Source organism: Limanda limanda, chromosome 21 (genome assembly GCF_963576545.1).
Source record: "Limanda limanda chromosome 21, fLimLim1.1, whole genome shotgun sequence".
Classification (NCBI taxonomy): Eukaryota; Metazoa; Chordata; class Actinopteri; order Pleuronectiformes; family Pleuronectidae; genus Limanda; species Limanda limanda.
In genome coordinates, this window is record NC_083656.1 from 18,374,543 (window position 1) to 18,388,399 (window position 13,857).

The 13,857-nt window shown below is 41.3% G+C and overlaps 1 protein-coding gene across 1 annotated transcript in view; it reads left to right on the top strand.

The window, feature by feature from the left end:
* Positions 1–13,857, top strand: part of LOC133027607 (dynein axonemal heavy chain 9-like) — a 127,042-nt gene that overhangs the window by 47,840 nt on the left and 65,345 nt on the right. The window contains exons 37-47 of the mRNA XM_061094657.1: positions 1,626–1,913; positions 4,400–4,610; positions 4,698–4,825; positions 5,688–5,796; positions 7,374–7,521; positions 8,031–8,205; positions 8,944–9,117; positions 9,921–10,128; positions 10,778–10,943; positions 11,641–11,743; positions 12,151–12,390. Of these exons, the coding sequence (XP_060950640.1) occupies positions 1,626–1,913; positions 4,400–4,610; positions 4,698–4,825; positions 5,688–5,796; positions 7,374–7,521; positions 8,031–8,205; positions 8,944–9,117; positions 9,921–10,128; positions 10,778–10,943; positions 11,641–11,743; positions 12,151–12,390 (1,950 nt within the window). The remainder of the gene's footprint in view (positions 1–1,625; positions 1,914–4,399; positions 4,611–4,697; positions 4,826–5,687; positions 5,797–7,373; positions 7,522–8,030; positions 8,206–8,943; positions 9,118–9,920; positions 10,129–10,777; positions 10,944–11,640; positions 11,744–12,150; positions 12,391–13,857) is intronic.

Consider the following 13,857-nt stretch of genomic DNA (forward strand, 5'->3'; position numbering starts at 1 on the left):
AATAATCAATTGCAAGCGTTGCTGGCCCTGTTGTCTTTGATAACAGCTGTTAAATTCTGCATTTTACACTGATACATCTGCTTACATGCATAGGAGAAGAAGTATTATTCAAATATTCTGCAACCAACAACCCAATTCTTCCTGCTTACACCGGACGTGCATGTCTAGTGTATTTGAGTGTTCATATGATGCATATTCAGGTGTATTAGTATGGACGGGGATTAAAACTGATATGGAGCCGAAACCTTTGTGAGTGAAAAGGCCATTTTAAAACTAAATGCGTTAGTGGAGCATAAAATTACATCAAATCAATCTTAGAGTGAATCTACAGGTTTAGGGCAGTTGCTGACTTCAGGTTTATGATGTCACCTTGGTTGAAAACATATCATCTCATGCTACTGATACAATGCTGCATAATTAAGAAATAGTTCTAAAATTTATGTTTAAAGTTACATTACAGAATAAGATGCTTTAAAGCCTGCTGGGGATTCCACCTGATAAGTTCTACTGTGAGTCCCTTAATAGATATTAGAGCTTGAAATAAGAGGTGAGCTAGTGCTCCCCTGATTTCTTTATATTTCAGGGTAAATGGATGTTTTTGAGGGTTATGCCTTGCTCTCCATCTAAACCTTGAGAGCCTCTGGACAGTCTCCGTGCCTTCTTTCCACTGATGCTCTTTGATAAATTAAATGCATGATATAGAGTTTTTTGTAAAAGTTTGGCCACCTGTGGGCAGATTCACATCTTGTAGATTGATGAAGTGAAAAGACGTCAAAACAACCCCAGCAGCAGGCAGATTCTTCTAATGTGAAAAGCTGTCATGTTTTTTTTCATGAACCTTCATGAATCAAGCGTAAAAGCTGATTAAAACGTTATTGATACTGAGAGATACTGGAGGAATTGCTTTCGGAATAAAAATGTCAGCTGACAACTTTTCTAGAGGTGTTAAATGATGACTCTTAAAACTTTGTGGTCACTATTTGGGATCTAATTGATGCATCAGCGAAGGCTATGAAAAGATGTCCACTGTCTGAAATGTCAATAGGAAAAGGCACTTAAGAGAAACTGTGGGAGTCAAGACAAGGTGTGGATGACCAAAATATATTCAGATAAAACTGCATGTCTATTGCAAACATAGGAAAAGTAAAGGCCCCTCATGTCTACAAAGTAGCTACAGGAAGGTTCAGCTGACACAGGAATGGCCATGCATCATTCCACTGTGAAGAATCCTCAGAAGGAAGTGTATGGAAGTAAATCAGTCTCATCAGATTTAGAAATTGTGAGGCCTTTAAATTTCAAGCGCTGAATTTTTTTTACATTGAAATTATGCATTTGTATTTTTTGCCACTGAATTTCCGTATTCAATTTCAAAGTTTAATATTCAACTGCAAAAATTCAGTTGAAAAAATTCAATTGCAAAAATTCACATTAAACAACAGATTCCTCAGCAGATTCTGAATGCAAATATGCAGTATAAAACAAAATTGATGACAGAGAAAACTCGCAGTAAAAATGTGTTACATAGGATTATATGCTTGTTTATATGGAGACTTGGTTAAATGAACCATTGATGAAATGTGTGTATTTTCCTCTACTCACTGATATTTCTCTGGTCTTTACCACAGGACCACTATGACTGGGGCCTACGAGCCATTAAGTCAGTGCTGGTGGTGGCCGGCTCCCTAAAGAGAGGAGACCCCGGAAGACCGGAGGACGAGGTGCTGATGCGAGCACTGAGAGACTTCAACATCCCCAAGATTGTGACCGATGACATGCCAGTGTTCATGGGGCTGATCGGAGATCTGTTTCCTGCCCTGGACGTGCCCAGGAAGAGAGATTTGGAATTCGAGAAGCACGTGAAGGACTCTATCCTGGACTTGAAGTTACAGGCTGAGGACAATTTTGTACTTAAGGTAGAGTAAACACGATTCCTCGACAGCCTGCGGACAGGTCTAATGCTTGTCTGCTGATGTAAAAGATGTAAAACTCACAATTGTTGCTAAACCGAGGATAAAGGCAACCTCAAGTTGTTTGAGAAGCAAAAGCAAATTATAGATAGAATCCTTTATTAGTCCCACAGTGGGGAAATTTGAGGGTTTTACATCAGCAGCGCAGGCACAGTGCAACAAGAAGAAACGAAAGAGCAAAAAATTCCCCAAAAGGGGATTTCATCCTTAACAATTTACCAGTTATTAGCTGTTGGAGATGTAGCACTCGTTTATTCATCCATCCATTAACTACACTGCTTATCCTTTGAGGGTCGCAGATGGAGCTGGAGCCAATCCCCACTGACACTGACCAATAGGGTTCACTCTGGACATGTCTCCAGCGTTGTGCAGGGTCGACATTCAGTCACTCTCACATTCACACATACAGATAATTTGTAGTTTCCAATCAGCCTCACCCCAATCTGCTTGTTTTTGTACTGTGAAAGCAGAACATCCATGAAAACACTGGGAGACATACTGCATTCACCATCTTCTCAAACTAACCTAAACCTAATTCCTCCCACAACCCTAAAACCAAGTCTTAACTCTCAAACAGCTGTCTCTACCCATTGGAACCTAAATTCTCTATGGGTTGGTGTGTATTCAGGTTGAGGCTCACACAACACACACACACACACACACACACACACACACACACACACACACACATGCACAGTAGAAGGCATAATGTGTCAGAGTCACATGAACACAGGACCAGGGGAAATAAGTGCAATCCGCCTCAGGTCAAATAGACATGGGAACCACGTAATACCAGTCCATCAAAGGAGGCTGGCACTGCACCATGCCACTTAACCCTGACATTATGAGAGACAGCCACAGAAATAGAGAAAGAGAATGGCATGTGGGTCAATAACAACCATCCACACCCGGAGCCTGAACTTCTACTGCCTTTGTTTGTATGGCCAACCTTTTGATTTCAGGGGAAGCGGGCGAGGTGAGAGAGAGAGTGCATACCTTAAAGTATTAAGGCCGGCGCATGCTTCTGCGTTTTCACGGGAACGGAGACGCAAGAGCCCTTCCGGGCCCCTCACGGCCCTTCCTACGTCCTTACGTGCGTCGGCCAATTTTTCTAACTAGACGGCAAAACCCCGCAAGCGTCACCCGGCCGCGAGGGCTGTGATTGGTCTGCTGACTACATCATTTCCGAGGTCGCATTTCCGGTTCATGCCCGGAAACCACGGAAGATTTAGAAGAACGAATATGGACCAGATAGAAGAGCACTTGGCAGAAGAGATCCGACACTATGTCCACTAGTATAACCCGTCACTAACCGGCGGAAAAAGGCTCTGCGAAGCCGCCGTGGCGATGTAAATAAATCGCTCTTCTTCGTGCAACACACGAAGAAGAGCCGACTTCGACAAAAAACATTACTGCGCCTAGTGTTCTGGCGGGGAATTGCATGGCAACACGCGCAACGGTTGGAGAACCATTAATGACAACGAGTCCTGCGTTACAGCTGCGTGCCTGCGGGCCCCTGACGACGCAGAAGCATGCGCCGGCCTTTAGCCTGAGCTAGCATTAGACCTTCCCGCATCAAAGCAGTAATCAGCCGGGGCCTTTGGGAGTGTGAAGCCGTACGCCTGCGCCCCGGCTGAATGGAAGAGGAGTAGGAGCAGCAAGGAGCCTGGTCGATGGCATTGATTGAGCTCGGCCATCTGTATGTTTGAGTGGAAGTGGGGAGGAAATCTCTCTCTCCCCCTTCCTCTCTCTGTTACCCGCTCTGTGGTGTCGCCACACATACCTGGATTCACGGGAAGTGCTACACCATTGAGTCAGGGAAAACAGAACCACAGTAAAATAATCTTTTTAATATTAGAAATAACTAAAATAATAATAAAATTTGTAAAAAGCAATTCAACAAATAATATTTCTCAAAATCACTGAATGTTATAATTTCACACATTTACATTTAAGTCTCCTACTGAATCAGAAAGTGATTCCTTTTTTTAAGAGGTCATTTGCTTATGTTGCTAGAAATTTTATTCAAATCGGCAAAGAAAAGGCTGAGTGTTCTTCATGTGATGAGCATCTTTCTGTGTAAAATCGGTGTAGTGCCCCTTTAGATATGCAAGCACAGAGTAATGAGGGTGCAGATATCTGTCCTTCCAGAAGAACACTGCCATCATTTGTTGTAGTGTGTGAACAGTGTACTAAACTGCTGCACCGCACAGTGCAGTGTAGCACACTACCTTGTCAGTCTGCATCGCATTATATTCACTGAAAACTAGAACATCGAGGATACAGTGGACTGAGTGCTGCAGCGTAGCAGCCCATGACATTCTATATCGCTCTGTAAAAGGCCCAGAAATGATCTGTGTGCCGAGTCATCTGCCCTCTATGTAGGGAAGACAGAGCATTATCTAAAATGTTTCACTGTGTTTGTTTGGTAGGTGGTGCAGCTGGAGGAGCTGCTGGCTGTGCGCCACTCTGTGTTTGTGATCGGTAACACCGGCACAGGAAAGAGTAAGGTGCTGAGGTCACTCCAGAGGACCTATCAGAACATGAAGCGCAGACCCATGTGGACCGACCTCAACCCAAAGGCTGTGACCAATGACGAGCTTTTCGGGATCATCAACCCAGCCACCAGAGAGTGGAAAGATGGTGATGGAGGAGTCTTGTATAAAAAGTGTATGACAGAGTGACACGAGAACAGAGTAACCAGAGTGTGCTCTCTCTCTCTTCCTGCAGGCCTTTTCTCCAACATATTGCGTGACCTGTCCAATGTCGCTCACAACGGGCCTAAGTGGATCGTTCTGGATGGAGACATTGACCCAATGTGGATTGAGTCCCTCAACACAACCATGGATGACAACAAGGTGTGAGCAAATTGAAGATTGTGTGTGTGTGTGTGTGTGTGTGTGTGTGCTTGTTGTAAATGCGTTGACTTATATTCTTTCATTCAGAATACAAATGACACGTTCACTGTCTGCTGTAAATGAGCAGACAGATATGAATAGGAGATTGTGGCTGACTCATTGCTGAGGCAAGAGTGAGTTTGACAATTTCTACTCGCTAGAACTGAGAATAAACACCATTGTGTGTGTGTGTGTAATCTACCTTGTTATTCCTCCAAAGTCTGTCTGTGGAACGCACATCTCATGACTTTACACTTGGTATGTGTCTGAGCGGCCCAAGGAAGTGCATTGTAAAATTTGGTTTGATTTGGACGTGTGACGCATTCATTATTATTCAAATTCGAATAAACAGGCGAACAGCGACCTGTAGCAATCAGTGTGTGGGGGGGTGTCTTCAGTCTGTTGACACAGTTGAACGTGTCTTCTTTTACGTTCTAAGATAAACTACAGCATTGGTCAGTTAGTGGGTTAAACCGCAGATGGAAATCGTTTCAGATCATTTTGATTATTTGTCACAGACATTCAGGGATGCTGCCTTCCGTCATAGCAACAACATTCATACAATCCCTTTCCCTTTTGGAATTTCTCTTCCCTGTAAAAGCACAAAGTTAATTTAGTTGCTGCAATGTTTTATTTTTCGAGCTGAATTGCAGAGCTTTTATTTTGAAATGTTGTGAGCTTTATAAAAAAGCTCTCCACACAACCTCCAGCAAACAAACAATAAAAAGTGACAGTATATTGTAGAACTGTTTGAGGAGGAAGCACACAAATGAGCACCTTCCCTCTCAGTGATATCCTCATACACTGTGTCTGGTTCTGGTAGGTGCTGACTCTGGCCAGTAACGAGCGGATCCCTCTCAACCCCACGATGAGGCTGGTGTTCGAGATCAGCCACCTCCGCACTGCTACTCCTGCCACAGTGTCCCGAGCAGGTACTTCTTGCTTTTCTTCTGTCTTGGCTCTTTGTGCTCCGTATCGAAAAGGTTGTTTCAAACGATCAATCACACGTTAGTGCAGTTCAAAGCGCCTCACAATTGATGATTAGCCGAGACAAAAAAAAAAGGATAACAATGAAATTCCATAAAATAGATTTCAAAAGTTATAAAAGCAATAAACAATATAAAAGTACAATATACGCCACCAGTGGACAAGGCGGTGTGTACCCCAACTTAATTAAATAAAATTGGACAATAAGTGGTACTATTGATCATTAATCTTATTATAATTATTATTGGTGAGGGAAATTATGATAATTGTTATCATTATTATAAATAATATTGGTAGCAACAAGATAAGTAAAAGTACTGATACATTTTTTAAATTTATATTTTAATGTATTTATTTTTCTATTTAATTCATTTACTTTTTCTCCAAGGTGATAAAGATGATCATAATTATATGAATTATTATTAATATTATTATTTGTATTATTGTGCTGTTTATTGTACGTATTTTCTAGTAGACCAGATAGTCAGGTACTGCAATGTTCACGCCCGCTTGAAATTAAAGTGACCATAATTGCGTCTGCGTCATTCGGAGACCTCAGAACTGCAACAATCGTAATAAATAAAATGACTGAACCTAATTCAGGGAATTGCAGTTCATCAATTAGGGAATGATTGCCTTTCTAATGAAGCATGGAGTAAACTAGAAAGTTGCCCAGAAGAAATAATCACAACATCAAATAAATGTTGACTTTTAGTTTGTCTCTCAATTGAAATTGAAACCGATGACAATTGAGGAACCACTGAAATAAAATACATAGATATATATAAGATATAAAATATCAAACATTCCCATTTTTTTTTTAGTTTGATTTCATATCATTGTATGTAAATATAATATAATAATAACTCTTTGATAATCTGGAAAGTTATAACAAGCTCCTGTATCTATTTGGTAATTATTGTAGCTATTTGGTAATTTTTGTATTTTGTATTTTTATTGATTAATGGATTTAACTGATGGATTACTGGTTAATGAACATATTAATTAGTCCAATGCGTAACTTTATATCATAATTAAGGACATGAATCTAATAAAATGATGCAGAAGATGTCTTTTGTTAAATCGTCTTAAGACAGCTCTTTTCACTGGTGCATATCCCTAAATATGATTAGAACAAAGTCTCAGATCACCTGAGAACAAGTAGCATGCCAGCATTTGTCCAAATATATACGATCTGCTTTGGATAAGGTCTAATGTCTTAAAGAATAGAAACCAAACAGAAAAATAAAATTATAAACATTAACAAAACACGTCATTATTTCTATTAATTGTATTATTGACATGTCAAAATCAAATCACAACACAGAATATGTAGAGAGATGTCATGCATTTGCCCATTTTATATCTCTATTTGAATAGACAATTATTAAATATTCTTAGCTGCCAGGAATATTCTGCTGTGTAAATTGCATTTGATAGAATCATGGAGGTGCCACTATAGAGTACTTGCATGGAGCCTGGGAGGCCCAACCACATATTTATACCTGTGTGTTCTCTCCAGGCATCCTGTACATAAACCCAGCAGATCTTGGCTGGAACCCCCCCGTATCGAGCTGGATTGACAAGAGGCCGGTCCAATCAGAGAAGGCCAACCTGACCATACTGTTCGACAAGTACCTTCCTTCTTGCCTGGACGTCCTCAGAACGAGGTAAGCAACTCCTCAGCTTCTCTGTGTCACTATGAACATCATGATCACAGACACGTCCAGTTGACGCAGGATGTTGGGGAGTGACATGTCTTAGGGGAGGGACATGTGCACGGGTGGGCGGTGGGCAGGAGCAAACCAGGAGTGACTCAGAAGAACTGGATGCTGTCCTGCATTCTCTTCTGCTGCACAGGAACACTCTCCTCCTCTAACACCTCTGTCACCACTGCTATTGGAGCTGAGACAGAAAAACAGGAAGCAGAGGAGGAATAGTTTGTCCTCTATGAGAGGCCAAAAACCTGAAAGATGCACCACTACGCCACAGCTTATAAATGTGTCATCCAGTTTCTTGAAATAAACGCAATTGCTTTATTTTTTATGTTAAATATTTCAGTGAAAACATATTTGAACTCTTTCAGCACAGTACCTCTTATTCTGACCCAATGAGTCACATAGCACAAGTCAGTTGTAATGCTTGAATCTGGTGATGTAATGTGTTTGTCTTTGCTCAGGTTCAAGAAAATCATCCCTATCCCTGAGCAGAGTATGGTCCAGATGCTGTGCTACTTGCTGGAGTGTCTGCTGACTCCTGAAAACACCCCACCAGACTGTGCCAAGGAACTTTACGAGCTCTATTTTGTCTTTGCTGCGATCTGGGCCTTTGGGGGAGCCATGTTCCAGGACCAGGTACTGTGTGGGCCCCTGGCCATGTGAGGCATTTACTAAGTGGTTTAAACGGGGAGAGGAATGTGGCATAAGTGAAATAGCTGAAAGATTTCCTGCTCTCCTCATAACTCCTTCCTGAAAGAGTTTTTTGCACTTGTATTATGGGTATTCCTCAGTATTATTTAAGCCTTTCTATTCATGAAATGTAATTTGAAAATTATTCTGACTACAAGAAATGACAGGCTTTTTAATAAGAGAGGAGTGATCTCTGAAAATGTAGTGGACTCTGTCCTGCTTAACAACGCACAGGCTGGCTGAATTTAAATAAGAGGGGAACCACACAGTAGCAAGCAGTTGCTAAGCAATCCAGTTAGCGCTGTACAGTAAGTGCGTCCGTCTTAGTTATGGGATAGAACCGCTCTCCCCTTGGTGCAAATGTACTGCACTTTATTTTCCCATCACAAATGCATTTAAATGCTAAGTGGTTTTATTGACTGGAGAGTTGGTAGTGAAAAGAGGAGACAGGTACCAAGGGGGGGGGGGGGCAGAGAGGGGGTCGAGGAGCTGCAGGCAGCAGGTGATCAGGCTACTTCACTGTCTGAATCAGACAGACGGATAGATGGGCCTGCCACCTCTCATTTTCTACCCTTCAACTGCTGCAGCTGCGTCTCTGTGTTGCTGCTGTAAAAAAAAGCAGGGAGGAAGTGATTTTGGAGTATTGACCCTCTGTGTCTCTGCGTGTGTGCTCTGTGTGAATAGCTGGTCGACTACAGAGTGGAGTTCAGCAAGTGGTGGGTGACTGAGTTCAAAACCATCAAGTTCCCATCCCATGGAACTGTGTTGGATTACTACATCGACCCCGAGAGCAAGAAGTTTGAACCCTGGTCCAAAATGGTGCCCAAGTTTGAGATGGCCGCAGATACACCACTTCAGGTACAACAGCTTGTTTCTATCAGAATTTTACATCCAGTGTTATCGAGTCAGTTAGGTCATATACACATCATCATGAAGTCAATTAGTCAACTGAAAGAAGTCAATCAACTATTGATTAAAAGGTTCAATCTGCATCAGTTAATATTTCTGAATGAACAGGGTTGAGTTTCCTGATACAGCTCTGATAGATCTACAATGAGGTACCTGGCTTCAAATGAATGCTAACACTATAATCTTCTGTGGCAGCTGGATCTGTAAATAGCAAATCATTCAACCAACTTTGCGTGACCATAATATGTCTGACATGAGTTTTAGCTTCATGTGGGGTCTTTGTTTCATATGATTAAAAAAAGAATCTCAGATAATGGCAGCTTTAATTCAAAGCCCAACCCACTGATACATAATACTTTTTTTATCACAGGTATCAGCTTCTATATCGGTATTATCTGCAATAACAATAAATTACTGTAGAGATTGTTTGAGGTCATTAAGAATAATTCATTTCTTTTGTCCACCAAGAAACTTTTTTTCAAACATCTGTACTTGTATTGGCCATAACAGTATTTATCCAATATCCCTTTCCGGTTCTAGTGCTCTTTATTTTTTATATAAGTGTTTATTGAATTTTTTAGGAATTTTTCTGTCGCATCCAGAAAATCCAGGAACTTCTATTAGGCATTCTCTACCTTTTCCCAGTTTACAGAAAAAAGTTTTAACACTCCGATGGATTGATAATTAGAATAGACATATTGGATTAGGTGATTGTGCAAATGTGTGTGTTTGTGTGTGTTTCCAATGTGCAGGCTTGCTTGGTTCACACGACAGAGACCATTCGAGTCCGTTACTTCATGGACCGCCTCCTGGAGCAACGTCGGCCCGTCATGCTGGTGGGGAATGCTGGGACCGGGAAGTCTGTTCTGGTCGGGGACAAACTGGGATCGTTGGACCCAGACAAATACATGATTAAAAATGCTCCCTTCAACTACTACACTACATCTGCTATGCTCCAAGGTAATAACCCTGCATTTACATTAGCCTTTATACAATGGATACAGAAAATATTGACGTATCATTGATTTATCTTCGAAAACAGTGTTGAGTGCTGCAGGTATTAGATTTCAAGCATTTCGTAATACTGCTGTAGTAATGCTGTCGGGGGTTGGAGTTAGGGTCAGGCTAACCCACACCTGTAGTTAAATTGTGATTATTTTTCATGAGTACAGTAGGCCTAAAGGTAAAACGGTACCAGTGCATTACTGGTGCCAGAACTAATACTTATTTCTAAAAAGGGAAAGACAGGAAACAATTTAAATGGCGTTTTCATTGCTAAAATAAATTGGAGGTTGAAACTTAACATACTAATTGCTAACATTTAAAGTGTACATAACTTGAATATAAAATATGAATAAGTACAAAGCTCAGGCACTGAAATGAGGCACCAAAATCTGCGTTGTGATTCGGTCTGGTGGATCCCGGACGTGTAGGAACCCCAACCCTGGTCATACTTTGATCCTTTTGGGGGTCCTCCTCTGTACTCTTCCAGTTATTTGTCAATACTGACCCCCAACTCTTTACCTCAACCACTCCACAAATATTGTTTATTCTCAGTTCTCACTCTTTCTTCCCTTCACCTCTGCTCCATCACTCTTCTCCTACACAGCGGTGCTGGAAAAGCCCCTAGAGAAGAAAGCAGGGCGTAACTACGGACCTCCAGGCAGCAGAAGACTCATCTACTTCATAGATGACATGAATATGCCTGAGGTGGACGAATATGGCACCGTGCAGCCTCACACAATCATACGCCAACACATGGACTATACTCACTGGTAAGGCTATGAAATTATACTGCAGCTATGAAACACATATCCTGTAAGTATGAGTAAACATGAGTATGTTTCATTTTAAAAGAGGAATATTATGTCTAGACCGTCTTTCTGGGTGGAAGCAGTGGAACTGTTCCAGGCTGTAATTGCCTTAATGATGGACACTTTCAGACATTTTCTCTATGTATTAACACAGAAGAGGATCATTCAGATAATGGAGTGCCAGCAGCTGATAGGTGTAATACCCTAATAATTCACATGAACAGCCTTTCTGCTGAAAACACTTCCCTTTTAGAATTCAGACAGATCCCTGCTTCAGTATCAATGGGCTACAACTTCTACAAGAGTCAGAAGTCAAATGCGAGAGAAGCAGTTGTATGATTCCCCTTAAAAGGATTTTGTTGCTCATCTCTCTGACACAGTGAGGCCATTCTGAACATGGTTCCACTGCGTCAGACACAGGCTGACTGGCTTAGACACAGTCAGCCCATTAAAGATATGCTGGGAGGATTTCAGGTATGAAATTGAGAGGGAGGAGGATGCTACTGAGCCACGCCAGCTTAAGTGGGAGCTGAGGCATCCATATCGGCATAAGTGTGGGGAAGGTGTTTGTGTGTGTGGGAGCTAGGGTGTGTGTTTTCTGTGCATTTCGAGGCAGTTAAATAATGATGTTTTTGTGTGTGTGTGTGTGTACTCTCAGGTATGACCGCACTAAACTGCTTTTGAAGGAAATAAACAACGTTCAATACGTGTCCTGCATGAACCCCACAGCTGGCAGCTTCACCATCAATCCACGACTGCAGGTACACCCCCCCCCCCTCATTGTATTCCACTGGATATGTCACATACTGCTGATGATACATGTGCACTGATTCCCTTAGCACATTTTTTATTCAATTAGGTGACATTGTCTGCTTTTCAATCTCCATTAGTATAACTATTTATAACTTTATGGCCAAAATTCTGGCCACATGGTTTTCCTGCGTTTTGTCTTTTTTTGCCATTTATTTATTTGTTCAGGTATTTGTGCAGAGTTGATTAGATTTTGACTTTGCACCATGTCTCAACATTGTAATTCTCCACTTAGGAAGGTACATCAGTTTGCATGAGGGTTGTGACACGCTATTTACTTACTACATGCTGCAAACACTCACAGGTTGAGGACAACTTGTTTACTGTTGCCTTGTTTGTGCTGTATCTCCATCAACAGCGGCACTTCTCAGTCTTCGCCCTGTCATTTCCCGGACCCGAGGCCCTGAGCACCATCTACACCTCCATCCTGTCTAATCACTTGAAAGGACCGGGCTTCACCGCCGTCCTACAGAAGAGCTGCCCCACCCTTGTGCAGTTAGCCCTGGCCGTGCACCAGAGCATCTCCAGCAACTTCCTGCCCACCGCAGTCAAGTTCCACTACATCTTCAACCTGAGAGATCTCTCCAACATCTTTCAGGTGAAACATAGATAGAAAATGTATGAGAAGGATTTATCCACATAGACGTTCTCTGAGAAAAAGGAACAACCTGAGCTTAATCTTTTCATAATGAATGTTAGGAGTTGCCAGAGAGTTGTGAGCTTCTTCACTTCACTCCCTTTTCCATTTAAACACAGAGTGAGGTGGTTTGCTGCAGTTCTCTCTCTGTTTCTATGGCTCTGCCTCCCATGTGGAAAGACTCAGGCTTCTGTCACAAATTTTTCATCTAAATGATTATTGATTTAAGAGCCGAGTCTGAAAGCTAGAAATAAGTCTGAGATAAGTGTAACAGAAAATAGAATGGATTTGCACTTCCACGGGTTTTAGTGATGATTTAATGTATTTAAATGAATATAATATCAGAGCAGGGAGGCTGTGAAGGGAGAAGCTTTTGGGGCAATAATTCTGTCAGAATCCTCCACGGTTTCATGGAGGGCAGGCTCCCTCATTTAACACACTCTGTTGTAATAATTAATGCTTTAAGCCACTCAGCCATAGAAAACTTCATTTTTCATAACTCCATCTTGGAGTTTACAAAGGCAGCTCTGGGTTTTCACTATATAATCAACTATCTACTACTGCAGATGTAATAAAATGATGTTTTACGTGCACTTGTTAAAAACTGCACTAATCGATATTTTTTATGTTAACAATAGATAAAATTAATGTATCATGTTAAAAGAGTTGTTTATAGTTTGGACTCACAAGCGCTACAAGGCAGGTCATTAAAAGGTGAGAACAAGCAACTAAATCCAAAAGGGCCTGAACAAACAGGCAAGAAACACGAGCAACAAGGCTTTTTCAGGCTGTTCTGAACCAGAGCGACCCTCAAAGCTAAATGCTAAAGTCAATACACGGACATGCTCACAGTCTCAGTGCTGACATGCCGATTTGCAGCAGATATAATGGGATACCACATTTAACATTGTTGTTTAGCATATTAGCATTCTAGCATTTGCTAATTAGGATTCATATTGGTATTTGGTCATAAAGAAAAATGTTGGACAAGTTAAACTTTGATGTGATGAATGTGCTGAAGCAAAAGTTCTGTTCACATGGGCAACAATATTCTGATATTAACCTCATTAATAAGACAGCGTCTAAGACACTGCCATGGAAACAGCATTTTCCGCTATGCACTTTGACATAAGAATGTCAATGGGAATATGAACTGAATATTCTATTAGAAACTCATGTATACACCATAATCATTATAATGTCTTATTATCTATTTTATACACATTCTTCTTCTTCCCTGTTAAAACCTGGAGACTCATAAGCCCTGTGTAGAACCTATACTGAGCGGATAGTCGGCATTACACTATTTACCCGCTTTTGCACTGAAACTTTGAGAAACAATGAAACAGTGCACATGCAGGATTCCAGGAAAAAAAATTGTGCTTCCCAGCAAATGTGAAATTGAGAAATACAATTCATCTTTCCACA